Here is a 21239-nt window from a genome sequence, read left to right on the forward strand (position 1 = left end):
GGTGATCTCAAATGAGACCCCATGTCACCTATTTATACTAATACACCAAGATCTAGAGAGTTCTATTCTAGATTACTCCATACAAAAGATCTAGTTAGGATTTCTAGAGATTTCCTGCATCTTGAAGCTTCGTCATAGGCCTAGAAGTGTCTTCGTTCTTCCGGGTCGATGTGGCACGTACTAGGCTGTTCCGGAGAGTTCCGGAGGGTACTGGGTTGTTCCATACGCAACCGGGTTGTTCCGGATAGTTCCGGAGTGCACCGGGCTGTTCCGAAGTGCACCGGGCTGTTCCGGATAGTTCCGGAGCTTACCGGGCTGTTCCAGAGAGTTCCGGAGCGTACCAGGCTGCTCTGGATAGTTCAGGAGAGGACCGGGTAGTTCCGGGATGTTCTAGATCGTTCTTGAGTCTTCCGGGATGCTCTAGTTTGTTCCAGATTGTTCCGGGCAGCCCTTGATGCTTCTTTAGAATTCCGGGATGATCCGAATGACGCAAAAAATGTTGTGTAATTTGGTGGTGCGTGACAATACGCTATGTTGGATTGGAGATCCTATGTTGAGTCTTCCCTATGCTACGCCGCCTCTAAGCATTTGTTTGAAGTAGAAATGAGCTTAGTACTTGTAACGAAAATACCAATGTCAACAATCAAAATCCTAGAAAAAATGGATAATGGTACCGGTACCGAATCAAAGATTCAGTAAAATACTGGTACCCTATCGAATCATGCTGGTAGGATGTTCATCGGATCAGATATCGATTATTTGAGTTGTTTGGATCGGTTTGTTCGGATTTGATTTTTTTTCTTTCTAAATCTCAAAATCGAACCGATCCGAATCAAAGCTCAAACTGAACATATTTCACATATTAAATAAAAAGTTTCAATTACAATAGAGAGGTGAATAAGCCTGCAACAATTTGCGCCGCCACACCTTTTTGAATGGCAAACCCGATCCTAATGAAAACAAAAGTATAGTTCTCTGGCATCGATAAGTTATTGTGCACGACCCGTTGAACTCTTTTAAGAAACGTAATAACTTCGGGGGCAATGGACCAAAATGTATCAAAAACACGATCCGAATTCAAATTTCTTTAAACAAACCGAATTCATTCAAATTCGGTTCGGTTAAAATATGAAAAAACCCGAATATAATCTAAAAAGAATCTGTATTGTACAACTCATAAGGATTCTTTTATGGGATTGACTTATTGAGGAACATACCGGATGAAAGTGGAATCTAGCTACGAATAGTGGATGCACCTAAAGGCCTAAAGTAGAATCGTGGAGATGAATTTGGAATCTCCGACATGTCATTTTATTTCTCCACAAGTATTTGAAAAAAGAAAGCTCGATGGGCTGGGCTTAATGAAGTGGACTACTGGACTCATAACATAAAACTTATTAAAAAAACCCGCCTAACCTAGTTTGGTTTATTCAGATTTCAAATTTTCAAGATCCGGAAACCGAATTAAAAAGTCTAATTGTTTTTTTGTTACGGATACGATTCGGCTAATGGGTTTTTTCGGTTTTCGGCTATTTTGCACACCCTTTATATACATAAAGAATTTGTCCTCCGTACTAATTAGCCACACACTTCACAATCTCTCCGGCGACGACGAGGTAATCCCATATTTCAATACTCCTTTAATTAATATTCAATATTTGAATTTAAGCTAGCAGTTGATCCAGTTGGTTGTTGATTGAGCTAATTACACTACCCTCTTAGAATGCAAGCAAGCTAGCGACTCTCCTAGTAGCGAAGGAAAGGGACATTCGGGAAGCGACTAGTCGCTTCTGGCGAAGCTTCTAGAAGGCCGATCTCTACATAGAGAGATCCATATACCAATCATGAGCGAGAGCGAAGCCTAGAGAGGCGCAGGGCAGGATCCAAGAGCTTAGAAAGGAGCAGAGAAGGGGTTGGATTTCACCTATGATCAGATCAGTGGGCAACCATAGTTTACTTTTTTCGTAGTGGCTGTTATATCTTTGATTACATAATTTTGGGGATCTTGCCAACTGTAGAGGATTTTAGGTCACGATTTTTTAAGTAGTAAAATTAACTCTCTGAAATTAGGGCTTTTGATTAAAGCTGGTTTGTTTATTCTCAATCGTTGAAAAGATTTTGAAACCCCCAAATTATTTTCCATAAATTCTGGCCTCAGGTTTTTCATCAATATGTGTAGATATGATTTTGATTAGGGGTTTGCGTTGTTTGGTTTGGGTCGGTTTGGACTAAAACCAAATCTTGGGTTTCACCGTTTGGTTTGGGTTCGGTTTCGGTTTTGCCGTTTGAGCTTGAAATTTTTGGGTTGAATAATTTTTTTGTCCCACCAGCGGTATGGTTTCCGGCGGAACAACCAAGTCAAACTCTAGAGCCAGCGCGTGGACCTGGTTAAGACAACTTAGTATGACCAGAGTGAGAGTGGTGCAACGAGACTCCAAATTTAGGGAGTGCGGTAGCCTAAATACAAGAAAGTCGCCGTTTTTAAAAAAAATAAGTTTGGGCCTAAATCATTATTTTCGTTAATAACTATTTAATTATTATTCATTTGGGCTAAAATATTTGAGTTAAATATTTATAAAAATATAAACTTGAGCTAAATATATATTTATTTTTTTATTTCACTTAATACAATAAATAGAATTTGAAAATTTGTAAGTTCGGTTCGGTTTTTACTAGGTTATTACAAAATTATAAGACAAAATTGTTGGTTTTTGTTTTGGTTTGATTTTTTCGGTTTCAGATCGTTTGTTTTTGTTTTCATACACACCCCCAATTTTGATTGTAAGGTTAGTAATGCGCAAGTCGAGTAAATTTAAGGTGTATATCGTTTTTAAGATCAAACTTTTGCTTAGAATAATAACATTTGTTATATAAAAGGTAAAATGGGAACCCCGGAGACCTCTCGTGAACCATGTCCGGACCGAATACTAGACGACATCGGTGGAGCCTTTAGCATGGGTGCGGTTGGTGGTTCAGCCTTCCACTTCTTGAAAGGCACTTACAACTCTCCCAAAGGTGACCGCTTGTTAGGCGGGATTCAAGCAGTGCAGATGAATGCTCCACGTGTTGGCGGCAGTTTTGCAGTCTGGGGCGGCCTGTTCTCCACTTTTGATTGCACAATGGTGTATCTCCGCCAGAAAGAGGATCCTTGGAACTTGATAATAGCCGGTGCTGCCACCGGTGGGTTCCTCCAGATGCGTCAGGGACTCGGTGCTGCCTCAAAGTCTGCGGCTTTTGGTGGTATTTTACTTGCTATGATCGAAGGAGCGGGAATCATGTTGAATAAGGTCATGAGTGCACCTCAGAATCTTCCTCCTATGGTAGAGGCCGTGCCACCTAATATGAGCGGAGTACCGCCAGTTCCGATGGGTCATCTTTCTAATCAACCTCAAGTAAACATCGATAGCGTGCCGTCATCATCATCATCTTGGTTTGGAGGGCTGTTTGGTGGTGGAAAAGAGAAGGACCCCTCCCCGGGTAATGGCGATAAGACACAGGTTTTGGAGAGCTTTGATGCTCCGAATCCGCCTTCATTCGAATACAAAGAATAGCTTCCATGAAATTCAGGAAAGATATATGAAGTTGTATTGCTTTTTTTGTGATTGAACAGGTTCAATTAGTAGGCTCTGTTGATATTTGTTAAAAGCAAATGTTCAAGTGTAGGTTGTTTAACATTTTATGCTTTGACATGATGAAAGTTATCATGGTTTATTTAGATTATAATGTGCTCATTATAATGCAAGAATCCAAAAACTTGCCAAATCTTGAGGTTTAAAAGCTTCTATCCTTTGCAAACTTGGTTAGTTGGTTTATGAGCTTATGAAATCACATTATGAACAACTTTGTTTCTAGATATTAATCTATGATTTTCGAGGTAGTGCTACACTAAAGATAAAACCTTACTAGAAATATGAAACTATATATACGTGTTTAGGTTTTTCAGTAATAATTCATATTCTCAAATATCTCGAATAATGTTAATAGTAATTATAGTTCATACTAATTGTCTTGTCTAGTCCTAGAAATAACTTTCAATTCTTTCACTTTTAGCATTCTTAAAATTGTAACAAAATGAAACCAATATAAAATCGTCCTTTTTCTATTTACCGTCATAACCATTAACTGAACCATATTCGTCATAACCGAACCCATTTTAACCGATAACCGACATAACCGATGGGTCGGTTTAATGGATTTTCAAAAACCACCAAATGCGGGTCGGTTTTAGGCAATGATAAATCCAAACCCGCTATAACCGAACCGCCTTTTAAAGTTAAATTTTGCAAATGAACATTATTAAGGATTTATTTACCACTTATTGTAGTTGATAGTTACATTGTCTACTATTCTCATTAGTGATTGAAAAGAAGCAGGTTATGATTATCTTCCATTTAACACCGCAATTTGATTTGTTATAGTTTAAGTGTATTGTTTAATAAAATTAAATAAATTATTAAATATATGATCTTGTTGATTACTCTATTTGTTGTGGTATGCAACTGATTGTGTATATACTGATTTTTTATTGTAATATAACTACGGTAAATGTATGACTGATTGTTTTGTTTCTATCTAATCTTGTCGGATTATGTCATGTTGTTTTAATGTTAGTACATACATCTTTCCTTCCGAATTGGAAAGAGTTGTAGAGAAAAGAATTGATTTCATATTTCAGTACCAATTTTAGCCTCATCTCCATCAACAAGATGACGACTCTTCCCCTTTCTTGTTGCTGTTAAGTGTTAAATATCTTCTCTATTTATCGATTGCACCTGTGTTTCCACCATTGTTAGACCTGCAATTCTATTAGTTCTACAGGTAACATCCATAACTAAACCTAATGTTTGGTTTCTTTACTTTCTATAAGCTAAGATAAATTTGAAACATTGATGAAAACCAAACCAACATCTGTCATGTTTTAGTTTTCTATTTCAATTTCAATTTCAGTTCAAATCAGTATTGTTTTGAAGCAATGGATGGCCCTAATTTAAAAAAGAACATGTTATTCTGTAATTGTTTAGTTTGGGGGCAATCAGTATGATTACAAGCGCTATATGGTGAAAAATTATTGGATCAATTCCAATTTTCAATTTGAAAAAAGAAATAAGACTGAAGAATAACATCCCTAGCAAACGAAATGGAACATAATTTTGTGTTCTTTCAAGAGAATAGTTAGTTTAGCAGCTAAATGAATTCTGCTTACTCCTATTTATATTCTAGTTTACCTATAATAGACACAAGCATAACTAAGAAATCATGACGTACCAGTGGATTCTACAACAATTTTATATATAAATAATGTGAGGTGATAAATATTATGTGATTCTTTCTTATAACTAATTCATCTTTCTTAAGTTGTTGATGCTATATATAATTATAAAGTTTCATCTTTTTTAGGTGAATGTCTTATTGATTATTGGCAGCGAGAAACACAAGGGTATATTGGTAGTTATACCTTTGGAAATAAAAAGAGCTAAAAGGAATTCAATAAATTGGAATGGTATGCGACTGTCGAAGCAAGAGCCTCAAGTAGTTGGTTATGTTTATTTTTTTGTTGAGACATCAATACGTTAAGTTGTAAGGAGACTTCACTGCACACACACAAAGAAAGACTGCATCCATGCCCTATAAAGAAAGGTCCTTTCTTACATTTGGGAGATTGGCCATAGGACTGCATAGAATGATGTATTTGGGTTCAAGAAGTACCTGAATAATTGAAGCACATGAAAAACTTTGAATGCATTATGTTTTATGTTATTTTTTTCATCTAAGGGTTGAACTCACTGTAGCAAAAAGTAAGAGTCCATGTTAATGGGATTATTCTTTTATTATTGTTGTAGGTGATTGAAGAAACACGGATCTACTCCCTACTAATGGGTCCTAGATCCGATGGGTCTACAGGGTAGGATATGGTTAACTGCCAATACGATATGAACACAATTCCCAAAGTCCAATGACGCGAATCCTGCAAAACATAACACCGTGAGCTCGTTACGAGAAGGACAAGGTGGGGGGTCTTCCCGTAACCACCCTCCGGCGTGAGAATAAGTAAAGTTCTGACGAGAGTAAAGTACTTAAGTAAATTCAGAGAGTACGGTGGGAGTGAGTGAATACCTCATGATGATTGAGAGGGTATTTATAGCCGAAAAGTGATTGGGCCAGCTGTCCCCTTAGAAGATGTCTGCATAACCGTCTGGATGCGTGTCCTTATATGATAGGTTTAGCTTATACGTTGCATGTGCATGTATAACAACCTGGACACTTGTCACTTTATTATTGGTTAACGGGGTAATATTGGCCATGTACACGGTTATAACAACCTTGTCACGTGTCACTAGCTAATTGGCCGATGGATCACATATTGCCCAAGAAAGCATCTTGGCGAATCTTCTAGAAGGTAATTGGTTATTGACAACTGTCCCGGAGCATTACCTCATGGTTATTTACGCGGAAGGGTATTCCTTCTTGCGGATGACTTTTGAGGGTGTTGTGATGCTTCCGCATGTTTTATGAGGGTGTTTCTTCCTCAAATGATTATGCGAATGGTTTATATGTTCCGCGGGTGCCTTATGGGGGACTTCTGATTGACCCGCGGGTATTTGGGTTTTTTTGGTACCCTACCTCTATAGTGATTAGTTATGTTAGCACCTTGCTGCACTTGCAAGTTGTAATTTGTAATTTGTTTTGTTATGTTAATGGAAGTTGGTTTTGCTTGTAATAGAAAATATACTTCATTGATGTAATTTATTTTCTTTGTTTTGACTGAATAGATGAGGTTGGACAATGCAACTGTGAAGGTGAATCTAATGAAAGCTTGGACAACTGAACTGCGTAGAGATGTTTTAGAGAATGTCTAATGGAGACCTGGAAGTAATGTATTTTTTATTTTTATTTACTTAGAAGGATATAGTAGTAATATTGAAACTTTCTTTTCTTTTCCTTCAAATTTGGGAACACACATAATGTTGAATGTTCTTTCTTTTCTTTTCTTTTCCATTAAACTTGGGAACACAAAATAAAATCATATATTTTCCTTTCTTTTCTCACCTAATTCCTTTCCTTTCTTTTCTTTTGTTAAATTAAACTCAGGAACAGAGCGTAAGACTAGAACCCTACCTACTTAGGACATCGCTCAACTTTTTATAACTTTTCTAAATATAACAAGTCATTTCTAACAAGTAGCCTTACATTATCATATGATTGAATTATTGAAATATAAAATTCATTATTATGTATTTGAAGTAATAATAATAATAATAATAATAATAATAATAATAATAATAATAATAAATTAAAAGCTGCTTTATCAATTTTCTTATATCCACCAAAAGATGTCATGAATAAGTCATTTCTAACAAGTAGCCTTACATTATCATATGATTGAATTATTGAAATATAAAATTCATTATTATGTATTTGAAGTAATAATAATAATAATAATAATAATAATAATAATAAAAAATTAAAAGCTGCTTTATCAATTTTCTTATATCCACCAAAAGATGTCATGAATATGTCATGAAGCAACTTCTATAAACTATTGGATGGATCACACCTTCCATACTCAATTTTAGTTTGTTAAAAACAATATAATTAAAATTTTAATATAATATCAAACATCTTATTATAGTTATATACTTGGAAAAAAAACTTAAAAGAAGATGAGAACATGTAGTATGTTTTTTATTGAGTTGTTATTGATGGTTGAGTTAGTAGGTTTAATTAAGTGATGAACTTGACTAATCAATATGATTATTTTTAAATGGACATGTAACCCACAAAAACATGCATTATAGAGGTGAAGAGGTAGGTCCCAGCAGAGCCCAGTTGGACCCGCAAGACTCACCTTGAAGAGGAACGTCTGCGCAGAAACCAATTGGATCCGCAGGACCAACCATGCTCAGAGACGTGACGTCCTTACGCGCAGTACGCAAGCTGGTCCCGCAGGAAATGCCTCCCAATGGTGAAGGACTCCGCCTGTCCCCGCAGCCTCGGATACAAGCCATTAGGGAAGGCCACCCGCGCAGCAAGGCTACACGCACAAGGCACTTAGCTCTCAACCAGTGTCACCTGAAGGAATGAGCGAAGCCGGGAACAATCCCGCACAAGGGCGGGAGGGGGAATACTCCCGCCCAAATAAGCCAGTCCGTACGATACGGGAAGATCTTCTGTACTGTACCTGACGAGGTATGGGAAAAAGATCTGACTAAAGATACGACAGCTTATGGACAACAGTATGGCGAGCAGAATGCTCCTACACTGTATGTCACTATTAGCCGCTGCCTACTCACCAACTCTTGTCATACCACGTGCGTAGCCGGCAGTTGGTGGGAAAGGAATAGTACACAGCAGGTCTGGTCACTATCAGCCGCTACCTACCCACCAACTACCAGGAGGGCACGTGCGTAGGCTACTGTTGGTGGAACAGGAACACTGTTGCAGCCGGCCATACCTCCTTGGAAACCTACCTTCGGCTATAAATACCACAAATGGTATGACCATCTCATCTTAACATATCTTATCTTATATCATCATATTATACCTGATATCTGCTCTAGCAATCTCTTAATATACTTTTATATTTAAAGAGCAATCTAGTCTGATTCTCACGCCGGAGGGTGGTCACAAGGAGGAACCCCCCCCCCCCCCCCTTCTCAGTGACGAGCTCACGGTGTCTGTTTTGCAGGTTATCAGAAAAACCATCTTCTCAGGGTCCAACCCCTCGTGGGAAACAGCTATCCAACCCCCAGGTTACCAGTAATCTGTCCGGGGTCCGGTTAGTGTTTCTTCAAGAGGAGAAATGACGAGATATATTATCTTACATGCTTTGTTCTCGAGGTCAGAAAATGACACACCAGGATCAGAAATTAAATAAAACTATTCTAACTTTAAAAAAATATAATAACTTCATCTCTGTGTTTAAAACAAATACATGCAATATGCAAAGTTGCAATTAGGCATAAAGCAAATTTGTAAACTTGTATACAATAATCAAAATGAGATAAATTATTATTATCAATGATTATAAATGGGTTGGGTTGGGTTGGGTTGGGTTGGGTTGGGTTGGGTTGGGTGACCAAAGCAATGGTTTTCAAAGATTAGATGATTACAGGATGAGTGGGACCAAAACTACGAAATGGAAATGCATCCAAATTTCATATGTTTGTATCTCTAGGGACAAGAAGAATAAAAGTATAATACCTTAGCTCTATGTTTCTATTATATAAAAAAAAAACAATATAACAAAATTTAAAAGAAATTGGAGTTTAGAGCTTTAGATAAAAAAAAATCAATGTTATTGTGTTAGCTATGGTGAATTAAGATCATGTATATGTTAACTGGCCAACTAAGTTTACAAGGATCTGATGTGTTAAACAAATCTGATTTGGGTGAAACTCTTCACATAGACAGACTAAAGTAGGCATCGACAGGACTCAAGGATTACCAACCTAAAAATCTCACCATATTTGATGAGATTACTCATAAGGTAAATTCCATTTTAGCAAGTAAACTATCATTGTCACCAGGCACGATAAAATTGAAGGGAGATATAATAAAACAGAAAATGGAATTTGAGTTGAGAGGATCAGAAAATCACATACCAATATTTTTTACCATCAAGATTATTAGACCGTTAGTTACAAAGTGATATAATAGATTAATAGGGGCTAGACATGTAATATTAGACCGTCGGTTACAACAGTGATAGTATAGACTAATATGTGGTTTTATATTAACACCTATTATATTAAGCTTTATTTATAAGAAGTTATTGAGTTTTCTATGCACACTAAAAGTATATGGTCTAAGTTAAAACAACAATAGCCATGCTTTGAGAACTAGAATGTGACAAGTTGGTACTATAGCTTTTGTTTAAGAGTATCAAGTGCTAATACTTTGTTACGAAGGTTTAAACCAAAATACAAAGGACAAGATTAAAAATGTCTTAATGCTTTCGAAGATAATATATGACGTGTGAATTTTGTCGTCTTATGTCGTGTAAATATGTATATAGACAACATACCTAAAGTAAAGCTATCAATGAAGAATGCCAAACGAAGAGTTCATGGATAAGGCGTGTTGACTCCGTTTGACAAGGAAGATGAGTATTCATCGATAGACGAAGTGGAGGAACCGATTAAGGGTCCATCTTTGGAAGGGTTTAGAACTTGCTCAAGTCCTAGAAAGGGACGAAGAAGGATCGACGGCCTCCTTTCCAACCATTGCTCAAGTTGAGAAGGAAGTTAAAAGGGATAACTGTATCAAGAAGCTAAAAGATCTTTTCAGATAAAAGCAGGGGCTATGTGGCAAATTAGTTAGCTAAAAGGGAATGCAATCCGAAATAATGTTAAAACAGAATAAGTTTAAACAACATAAAACAAGGTTTTTCTGCTACCCCAGATGTCAAGATACAAAACGTGAAGGGTAACACGAAAGCAATCAGGAAGTAACGAATAAGAGATTTCTTATAGAGGGATTTATAAGAAGTTAATGTGTTGAGACAAAAACTTAATCTTGTTTCCTTTGGTAAAATTATTTTCTTTTAGGTAGACATATCATTTTCTTTCTTCTTCAGTCACAACCACACTCTAAAAAGTAGTGAAACCCCTCACTTAATGTAGAGAAGTTGTTGGGAATGTTCTTGATTGTGAATAGTAACATTTTCTTTATTCTTTACTTATAATCACTTACAACCACACTCTAAAAATATAGTTAATACTCTTAAAATTTAGAGTTGTTGGGGTAGAGGTCGACAAATAAACCGGTTAACCTAACCAACTTGAAAATCAAACCGAAAACGAACTGGTTTGAAAACAATTATGTAGAAACGGGTTTGAAACTGATTGAAACGCATATTTGGAACCGGTTTGTATTTTTCTCCGTCAAGCCAGTTCCAAACTGGTTAACCGAACCAAACCAGTCAAAACCCAAACTGAAACCAGTCCTAACCTGTCAAGAAACCGGTTTCAACTCAAACCAAACTCGGTTTCAACTCAAACCAAAACCGATCAAAAACCAGTTTTGACTTTTGTTGATCATAAACCGATTTTTGACTTTTGTATAGTTGTATACTCTTATCATTAATCAAAACTTTTAACTTTGGGTAATTTTTTTTGGCTTTTTGCTCAATCCTAGCAACCCTCCTATAAATTGGCAATGAATGAAGTCATTAAATCACATGAAACTAACAGGCCAAAATCAAAACCCCACCTTTTTAACCCTTTCTATCTCTATATGTTCTCATATAGAGTGAGAAAGATAACAGCAAAGTACCATCAATGGATCTTGGAAGATCTTCTAAACCTTCAAGAAACAGTCTCATCATCTTTGATTACAGTTTCAAAAACCACACTTCTTTAATGTCTTCTTGTAGTTTCTCTGATTTGATGTCTGCATCATCATCTTCTTCATCTAACCCTTCTTGCAACCCCATTAGTACCTATTTAAGTGTTGAAGAATACAACTGAAATTGATAAAGTTAACATCTTTATTGTGTCTTTCCACTTGTTTCTTGTCAAGTTTGAATCTTTTCTACTGTTCTTGAAGAAATAATGTTGCTTGCATCACCATCCCGGATCTTTTTCAGGTACTTTCTTGTTTTTTTTGTTTTTGTTTTTTATATTTGGGTGTTATTATTTCAAGATTTTAGCAAATGGGTTGCTTTCTTTTTTATTTATTTTGCAAGTTTTGTGAGGGTTTTGGAGTGATTCTTGAATAATTTATGGATTTTTAATCTGGGTTTGTTTTTAATTGTCATAATTAGGTCTGGAATTGATCTTAATGTTGATAATAAGTTGAATAATTTGACTACTCCTGCCACCATGATCAAGCAAAATAAGAGAAGACTGAGCTCATCACCACCCATGGCAGTAGCTGCTCCAGTGAAAACTGGTGGTTTTTCTCCTTCCAAATTCTACCAGGAGGTTTGAGTCACTGAATTCATATATTTTATTATTATTATTATTATTATTATTATTATTATTTTTGCAATTAGATTCAACCAATCTTTAATTTTCTTGTTGTATAAATTATTTGCTTGAAATTTAGATTATCATGAAAAACTTCAGGTTATGACTACTGCAATAACACATTTTACACAAGAAATATCTTTCCAGTGTAAAGACAAAGACATATCCCTTGCAAAGGTAGTAACTTTATTTAAGTAGCTTTACTTTATATCTTAAAAATGATTGGCTAGGAGAAAAAGCCATTTTGTCATGAAAAAGGTTCTCTTTTTTTGTGGCCAAAATATTTCTTGACCATTTAAATAGCTTTACTTTATAAAGTTTTTGGGCAGATTCTTAAGCTTTTAGTGGTTGTAAATGAAAGTGAAAATCTTGATTTAGATGTGGCTATTTCAACTTGAAGAATACTTAAATAGCTTAACTTTTGATGATTGTTTAAGAAAATCAGGCTCATTATTTATAATTTCTTATCTTTTCTGGTAACTGAATGCTCCCTTTAACTAATTATACACTTTATACCTAAAATGATGGCTAGTTTGCAATGAAAAGTCAAGTAGGATGGTTTAAAAAGTCAGATCACTTAATTTTCAAGATTAAACTTTATATTACATTATGGAAGTGTCAGTTTTCTAATTGTCACTCCTTGATTGTTTTATCAATAAATCAGATTAAAATTGTTAACATATAGTTTTTATAATCAAATTTGGACTCCTAAACAGTGGCGAAGCTTGGACTGAGGTACCGGGGGGGCCGAGCTCAAAATGTATACAAAATTATTATATTTAAAGGCCTGAAGTTGTTTTCCATATATTCAACAGGGTCTGTTGCATATTTCTACCGAACATGAGGCATTTATTGCTTTTAACCGTGAGATGGATGCCAATTCATTCCAAAACGACCGTGAAGGCAGCAAAGTGTCGTCTGATGGTCAAGATTTAAGTCAAACAGGTTCTATGATTTTGACGGGAAAGAAGATGGAAGATTGGTTATTAGAATTGGATGTCATTGCAAAAGAAGTTGAGGTTGATCTTATTTCAAGAGACATAGGATGTCATTTGACTGAAGTTTTGGAGGCAGTCAACAAGGTTCTATTCGAGTCAATAGGTTTCAAAAGGTCAACTGTAGTGGATCCCAGTTGTTCCTATTTGCACTCTGTGTTAAGTTCTAAATGTGGTAGTGGTAAATATTCTTTTCCTTTTTCTGGCATTTTATTAAAAGTTTCAAACTTTTATAAATATATGTTCAAAAGTTGCGATTTTTATATGACTCTAGGAATTTTACTTGCTTTCAAGATTTTTACATTTTAAAATGATGTTTTTGCAGCAATTTTGCTTAGCATAATTTATATTGAGGTTTGTCGAAGGCTAAATTTGACTATTGTTGGATCTTGTGTGGGTGAAGACTTTTTGATCTGGCCCGAAACAGAAAATCCTGAGGTAATATGATTTCGGAGTGTTTGGATAAACGGATTTTAATTGTGATTATCTGACCCGTTAAAAAAATTGCCTTTTAGTTAAAATATTATTATTTAGTATCACATAATCAGTTTCATAACACATAATTCCCTAAATAATGTTGAACAGGAGCTTTTTAAGGTAAATTCAGGACACAGCTTATTCGGGATAGTCAATGGACGGTGTGTTGAGAATCCAAAGTCAAAGGCATCAGATTTAAACAGCAATTCGCTTATGAGACTTGACATTGCTACAAAACGGGATATTATCGGGATTTATCTTGCTAATTTGATTGTAAGAAAAATTTTACATTTTCTTAGTAGCTAAAGGTTCCATCTTTTTAACTTTCTTGGTCTTCTATAGAGGCTTTATTGGAAACGGGCTTCGAGAATGACTCACGGGTTAATGTTGACTTCTCCACTTAGGCCCGTTGATGATGATAAGACTGATGGTTCAAGTATACCGTTGTTGCGTCCTCGAGATCTAAGGTACACATGTGAAATTACTAAATTGCCCTTTGTTGACATGACCAGTTTTCTAATTGTTTAGGCACTTGTTTCTGTCTTCCCTACAGGTTTCAAGCATGACATGAGAATTGAGAGGGGAATTTATTAAATTCTGACCAATGCCCAATAATCCCTGCTCTCTGATATTAAAAAAGAAAAGATAAAAAAATAACCTTTTAACACACAAACCTTTCCAAAAGTGGAAAGTGTCCAAACCGAACCGAATGTAAACATAAATAATTCTAAAGTAACCCGTGATCGAACGGAAGTCATGATTTTAAAACTGCCTGTGTTACTGATATGATATTTATAGGTCATATGAGTAATCTTTATTGCTACGTAGAAGGAATTATATCCCGTTTATAGTTGCTGGATACTTGTCTATCATTAATAGGGTCTATTATCCCAGGTTCAAACCCGTGCATGAGGTGCATTAATTTGGAGTAGTGTAGAAATAGTAGTAGGAATATGATAGATTTGCCGTTCAAAAAATACTAATAATAATTATAATAAATAATAATAATAATAATAATAATAATAATAAATAGGGTTTATTTTTATTGTAAGACCATGAAATTGCTTATCATTGTTTGAAACTTATTTATCAGAAGTCAAAAGTTGACCTATTTTTACTGCACACCAAATGCATAACAAGAGCTTGAATTCAATACGGGTCAATTCTTGTTTTTGGCATGTCATTTTATTTTCTTATGCACTAGGCTGGCGATCATGGCATCCGAGAAACTATTGATATTACAGCCTCATAATTGGGCTTTAAGAAGAGATCATGGCATGATGTTGTATTTCAGCAGGTATAAGAGTTCGTATTACGTATTTTCAAATACATAATAAAAACCTGGTTTTTATCGAGTTTTTTTGTTTTTGTAAATGGCAGGGAATATGGAGAGGCAGTTCAAGAGCTAAGCATATGCATGGCGTTTGCACCCGAAGAAGAGGCTGAAATCTTGGAACCATTTGTGGAGAAATTGCATTTGTTGAGAATTGAATCATCTTGGAAATCGTTAGGACATAAAGGTCATTTAACGGTTACTTGAAAACATGTTTGATTGTATTTTCCGATTTTTACTTTTGTTGTTTTACCAGTTGATCTTGTAGCTCTGGGGTTGTTTAACCTTGTACTATGTAGGGTTATTACCTGGCTCGAACCATGATTATTGCCCCTGACTAGTATACCAGCGATATGCACTTTATCGGATAATATAAGTGAGATATGACTTTATGGGTATGATAATGGCGATGAAAGTGAGTAAATGAGAGAGTGGAAACACGATTTAGGTGTTTCCATTGACGTCATGAATGAATACTATTACATATTTACATGTATATACGTGTACGTCGTTTTTTTAGTTACATGTCACATTGCATCTACAATGACATCAGGCCACCTTTTATGATCACTTGTAATCTATGTCGATACTAGTTTTGAGGGTGTTACCTATGTCGATGCCACTTGACGTCAGGCCATCCTTTCGTTTCTTAATCAAACTTGTTATTGTTGGAATTAAGATTTCATTCCACAGGAAATGAACGTCAATTATCTTATCTGGATAGTTTCCAAAGACATCTCTAGAATTTTTGTGTTCTCACAAGTTTGAATTGTCAATCGTCTCAGTTGCTTCTATGGTACATGCTTGAATTGTCATTGAAAGTTAAGTGACTATAAATGTTTGAATGCTAACTCATCCATCACTGAAAGTTATACCGTACTTCATACGCGAGTAATAGTTTGATACATGAATTTTTATTAAAAAGATTTATATTTTTAGGAACATATATTGAAGAAAGTAAAAATAAAGCCTCACATTTAGACTTGTAAACGAATTGAACGTTTAACGGGAAGTTCGTGTTTGTTCATTTAATAAACGAATGAACATGAGCAAAAAGTTTGAGTTCATTTATATAAAAAAATGAACATGAACACGAACACATGTTTCGTTCGTTCCTTAATGTTCTTACATTTGTTCACTTTTTGATGGAATTTTGAATGAATCTTCAATTTAATATTTTATATTTGTTCGTATGTGTTCATTTATGTTTGTTTGTTTTCGTTTAATATGTTAGTTTGTGTCCATTTATCTTTGCCCAGTCACTTTCATTTATTTCTTTTATGTTTGTGAACTGTCTATTTAAATTTTAAATAAACGAATGCAACCACATTTATTTTTTAAACAAACATAAACACCGTTCCGAATTTACACGCCACTAGCATCTACAAGTGCAAAAAACCCCAAACCTGGAACAGGGTTTTTCCATTTCTCGAAACCGGGTTTTTTAAATACCCGATATATACCTCAATTTATACCCGAAAAAACCCGAAAATATGGTTTTTTCAATACCTGGAAATAGGGTATTTAAATGTCCAATCTAAACCCAACCCGGACCTAATACATAGGGTATGATTTTTAAAGACAATACCCGGACCCGGACTAATACCCGAATATTACCAATACCCGGTCATACCCCTGAACCAAATTTAAGCCAAAACCAACTTGTTAAGCATCATTTTGACCACTGCAGCCAACACACACACGCGCCACTCTCGCCGCCACCTTCACCGTCACCGTCACCGTCACCGTCACCGTCACCGTCACCGTCACCGTCACCGTCAACCACCATACCACCGATGCTCCTCCTGTCACTCCTTCCCACCACCACACCCACCAGACTCTCACCCTACCATCATAACCTATGGAAACCATTACCTTCCACTTCCCACTTCCAAACCTCACTTAAACCCCAACACAAATTACTCCCTCTCGTAGTCCAAACTTCCGGCGGCACCGGTGGAACTGGCGGCGGAGGTAGTGGTTCAGACAACTGGTGGGACCGATGGTTTGGCAACAACGACGATAATAGCAATAATAATTCAAACCCTAAACGTGTTTTATATATTTTAATTCTCGCATTAGTTATTCAATTCGCTTCACAAGCTCACGCAATATATACCGAAACCGAGACCGATACCAATGAGGAAGTGGTTGTGTGGGAAGTGAAAGGGGGTAAACGGACTAAGCTTGTATCTGATAATTTGGCAGATATGTTTATCATACCACCGGTAAATTGGGCGTGGTGGCCGTTGTCTTCCAATGAATCTTCTTCGACGGTGTCGTTTGGGAATGTGGTTCCGACTATGTGGGTGCAATGCAGGGAGCTGTTTATGCGGTTGATGCTTCCGGAAGGGTATCCGGAGAGTGTTACGAGTGATTATATGGAGTATTCGCTTTGGAGAGGGGTTCAGGGTATTGCTGCACAAGTCAGCAGTGTTCTTGCCACTCAAGTAAGTGTTTTTTTTTTAAATATTTATGTCAAGCTTGTTAATTTGGCTCGAAAAATTAGAATGGTAATTAGATAGGGGTAGTGTTTGAATAGGGAAGAGCTAAACAAAAACACTTACACTATCCAGACACACCACTGATATGTTATTGTTGCCATACGGACCGACGTTATGTTGTGGAGAAAATGGTAATGCAGGTTATACGGGCCGTATTGGGGGGAAATCTTATGGCCCGCATTATGTTTTTGACTGACAAATAAATGACTGTTTGACCACTGACATTATCCAGACATCATAGGTATGTCATGGCTATGGATCGTATGGCCTTATGACATGGAGAATGTGGTCATACAGGCCTGTGATAGGGAGAAAATGTGCATATGGGTGGCATGAGGTGCAAATTGTATGGCTTGTCTAATGTTTTTGACTGACAAAACTGATGTGACCACTGACACTATCGAGACGCCACTGCTATGTAATGGTCTTATAGGTCGTATAACACGGAGAAAATGACCATATGGGTCATATGAGGAGCAAATCATATATGGCTCATATGATGTTTTTGACTGACAAAGAAATGACAGATTTCTGCCTCTATCATACGGCACGTATGATGTGATAGGCGATGAAGTATGATGTCAAGCATGCTGGTATATAGTATATACTATTGGGGTGATGTTTTATAGCAAGCCCCTTTTAATATTGAGGGATCAATTTTATAGGATTCTAGTGGCACACTTATCATCATCCTATCAGTCATAGTTTGTTGGGTTTGAATTCTTGAAAGCATTTAAGATTAAATAGTTTAAGCGTTGAATGTGATGTAGTTTCATTTGTAGGATTATGATGTTATGCTTGTCTGATTTTGTTAGCGAGTTTTGTTAGATACTTAGTGATTCTGTATCGGGTGTATATTATTGTCAAGTTTCTAAACTCAAATGTTTGATTCCAAGTGATTTTTCTTATAGTGTTACACAATCAATTTTTGTGGGATTTGAAGTTTTTTGTGTTTTTTTCATATAGTCTTTGCTATATGCGGTAGGGTTGGGAAAAGGGGCAATTCCAACTGCTGCAGCTGTAAATTGGGTACTCAAGGATGGAATTGGGTATTTAAGCAAAATCTTTTTGTCAAAATTTGGTCGGCATTTTGATGTGAATCCAAAAGGATGGAGATTATTTGCTGATTTTCTGGAAAATGCTGCTTTTGGTATGGAAATCTTGACTCCTGCTTTTCCTCATCTTTTCGTCCCAATCGGTGCTGCTGCTGGTGCTGGCCGATCTGCAGCTTCACTTATTCAGGTACTTTATTAATTCATATAAAGTTTCAGTTGAAAAGAGGTCGATTTTATAACAAAGTTATATAACGATGCTGATAAATCATCAATTTTACAGGCTGCAACCAGAAGCTGTTTTTTTGCTGGTTTTGCTGCTCAAAGGAACTTTGCTGAGGTAATTACTACTGCTTACATTTGTTTCTGGATATCATTAACGAATAAAAATGAAAAAAGGAAAATAATTTATTTGTATTATCATATGGGTATGGCTGTTGTGTGTGATTCTTGATAAAAAGATTGAAATTGTCAGGTGATAGCAAAAGGTGAAGCTCAGGGAATGGTGAGCAAATCAATTGGGATAATGGTTGGGATCGTGTTAGCTAATTACGTACAAGCTTCTACACCTTTGGCTCTTGCTTCATTTGGTGTAATCACTTGGATCCACATGTTCTGCAATGTTAAATCTTATCAGTCCATTCAATTAAGGACTTTGAATCCTTATCGTGCAAGTAATTATATTTTATATATTTGTTATTTCAAGAAAATCATATCTTTTTGTTATTCTGTTAACTGAACTTGTGTTTCATGGTGCGTTAACAGGTTTGGTTTTTGGCGAATATCTGTTAAGCGGCCTTGTTCCTTCGGTTAAAGAGGTCAATGATGAAGAACCCTTTTTCCCTGCTCTACCACTTCTCAGTCTTAAACCAGCAAGCAAAGTAAGTAATTTTTATATGTAAGATATATAGCTTAAAAAATCAAAACATAAAACTGTGCTATGCTAGATTTATAGGATGTATTGCTTTAAGAAGTAATGCTTGCTTCCAAGACACTGTAATTAGGGGTGTAAACAAGCCGAGCCAAGCCAATCCCGAGCTCGGCTGTTTAACTTACGAGTACTCGAGCTCGGCTCGTTTTGAGCTCTATTCTAAAGTATGAGTCCGGCTCATGACTAGTTTTTCAAGCTCGAGCTCAACTTGTTTTTTATTTATTAATACTCTAATTTGTTTATTTATATGCATTTATATGTGTATAATTATAACCTTTATATATAATGTAACATGTATTAATAAGTTATTTAATCATTATCATGTAAATATGCATCTTTTTTATTAAATAAAAGTTATCTCAACTATAGGCTCATTAAGTCTCTTGAGTTTTGAGCCTACTCAAGCTCGATAAGTGAAGCTCGGGCCTGGGCTCCTTTATTAAACGAGCTTATTTTAGGCTCGAGCTCGTTTAAGCTTGGCTCGATTCAAGATTTTAGTAAGCCGATATGTAGTAGCTCACAATTGGCTTGACTCGTTTACATCCCTAATTGTAATTTGTCAGCATATGCTTTATGACTAGTGTGTCAACTTGAATTTTATTAATGCATACAAGATTAAAAGTAGCAAATTTTTAAGTTGCTTTGTTTAAAGATTTATACTATCATTGTGATTCTACTGTTTTTTTTTATGATTAATAAAAAGCTGAAGAAAATGGTCAATTGAGTGCTTACAGGTTTACTAACCCAATCCGGACCGTTTCAGACAACTTGGATTGTTTTTTATTTTTTGTTTTTTGTATCTCCAGGTAGAGAATAAATTACTCTCACCCGAAGCTAAAGAAGCTGCTGCTAACATCGGTCAACGTCTTGAGCTTGGGTCAAAGCTCTCAGAAATGGTCAAAACCAAAACAGATGCACATGCATTACTTGAATTGTACAAAAACGAAGGCTACATCCTAACAGAGCAAAATGGCAAATTTTGTGTAAGTAAATTCAAATTCCTACTCATTTTCTTTTCCTTTTGTTTCATTTTTTAACAATAAATTTATAAAACTAAACACAGGTGATATTGAAAGATACATGTTCACCACAAGACATGCTCAAATCGATGTTTCATGTGAGTTATCTCTACTGGTTGGAGAAAAACGTTGGGTTAAAGTCTGTAAGCATACGTGATGATTGTGGGCTCGGTGGAATGTTGCAAATATCTTTAGAATATGTAGAAAGAGAATTTAATCATGCCAAGCATGATGGTGAACTTGCAGGATGGGTTACTGATAGTCTGGTAGCTAGGCCTTTACCTCATAGAATTCGACCCGATTATTGATCAAATGTCTAAATTCTAAAATGCCTTGTAGAAAAGATAGTTTTTGGTTTACAGGAATAGTGAAAATAGGAAAGGTTTTGTTAGTGTTAATGTGGCAACTTTTAAAATATGCACCTTTCGCTTGATGGTGTATTTTGATTTGCGTTTTGAAACTGATTATGCGATTATTTTGATGTCTAATCCTAACAGCACCGGTTTTTCTGTGTCTAAACGAGCATATTTTTTTCGTAATATTAGTTTTTAGTTCACACATTCTTTTTAATAATTTTAGACAATGACGGGACCAAGACTTTTTATTTAGGGGTCGTCACAAGCCCCTTTTTAATGGGAAGTAGAGGGTTTTAAACTTTTAATCGTACATTTTCTAGAAAAAATCTCGTATTTATATATAAAAATTCAACAAATTCTCGGTTAAAAGCAGGTGCTCTTGACTCCATATTCCTCTGGTTTTAGATTCTTTTTTATGAAATTTAGAATTTAGTGAAAAAGTTTTAATAACCTAAAATCTTTTATTGTTTTAAAGGGTTACTATCATTACAAAAACAAAATATTTTTTCAATGTTTTTGAGAAAGTTACCTTAACACATTTTTGAAACATTTATGTCACTAACGTGTTTAAAACTCGTACTTGCAAAAGTATCTAAGACCATC

General features: G+C 35.7%; 2 protein-coding genes and 1 pseudogene across 4 annotated transcripts; all 3 read left to right on the forward strand.

The window, feature by feature from the left end:
• Positions 1-1582: 1582 nt before the first annotated feature.
• LOC143571325 (mitochondrial import inner membrane translocase subunit TIM17-2 pseudogene) lies at positions 1583-3664 on the forward strand (annotated as a pseudogene). Its single transcript, XR_013142076.1, has 2 exons — positions 1583-1616; positions 2878-3664. The product of XR_013142076.1 is annotated as a mitochondrial import inner membrane translocase subunit TIM17-2 pseudogene (transcript).
• A 7519-nt stretch (positions 3665-11183) lies between these two features.
• On the forward strand, positions 11184-15301 carry LOC143571337 (uncharacterized). Of its 2 annotated transcripts, XM_077056787.1 has the most exons (10): positions 11184-11587; positions 11765-11924; positions 12069-12146; positions 12785-13145; positions 13290-13402; positions 13550-13714; positions 13784-13908; positions 14646-14738; positions 14822-15029; positions 15074-15301. In XM_077056787.1, exons 1-9 carry the CDS (start codon positions 11553-11555, stop codon positions 14979-14981), a joined length of 1290 nt encoding a protein of 429 aa, XP_076912902.1. In that variant the 5' UTR covers positions 11184-11552; the 3' UTR covers positions 14982-15029; positions 15074-15301. The 2 variants fall into 2 exon arrangements, 1 of the variants encoding a protein (XP_076912902.1); XR_013142077.1 differs by lacking the exon at positions 15074-15301 and having other exon boundaries at positions 13995-14738; positions 14822-14894.
• Positions 15302-16533: 1232 nt separating this feature from the next.
• Positions 16534-20695, forward strand: LOC143571338 (protein root UVB sensitive 1, chloroplastic-like). The gene is made up of 7 exons (XM_077056788.1): positions 16534-17224; positions 18245-18520; positions 18614-18670; positions 18806-19004; positions 19096-19211; positions 20068-20244; positions 20325-20695. Exons 1-7 carry the CDS (start codon positions 16571-16573, stop codon positions 20586-20588), a joined length of 1743 nt encoding a protein of 580 aa, XP_076912903.1. The 5' UTR covers positions 16534-16570; the 3' UTR covers positions 20589-20695.
• Positions 20696-21239: the final 544 nt, after the last annotated feature.

Source organism: Bidens hawaiensis, unplaced genomic scaffold, assembly GCF_021521415.1.
Source record: "Bidens hawaiensis isolate Kalapana, Puna unplaced genomic scaffold, B.hawaiensis_p1.1 tig00025353_1, whole genome shotgun sequence".
In the NCBI taxonomy this organism is placed as follows: Eukaryota; Viridiplantae; Streptophyta; class Magnoliopsida; order Asterales; family Asteraceae; genus Bidens; species Bidens hawaiensis.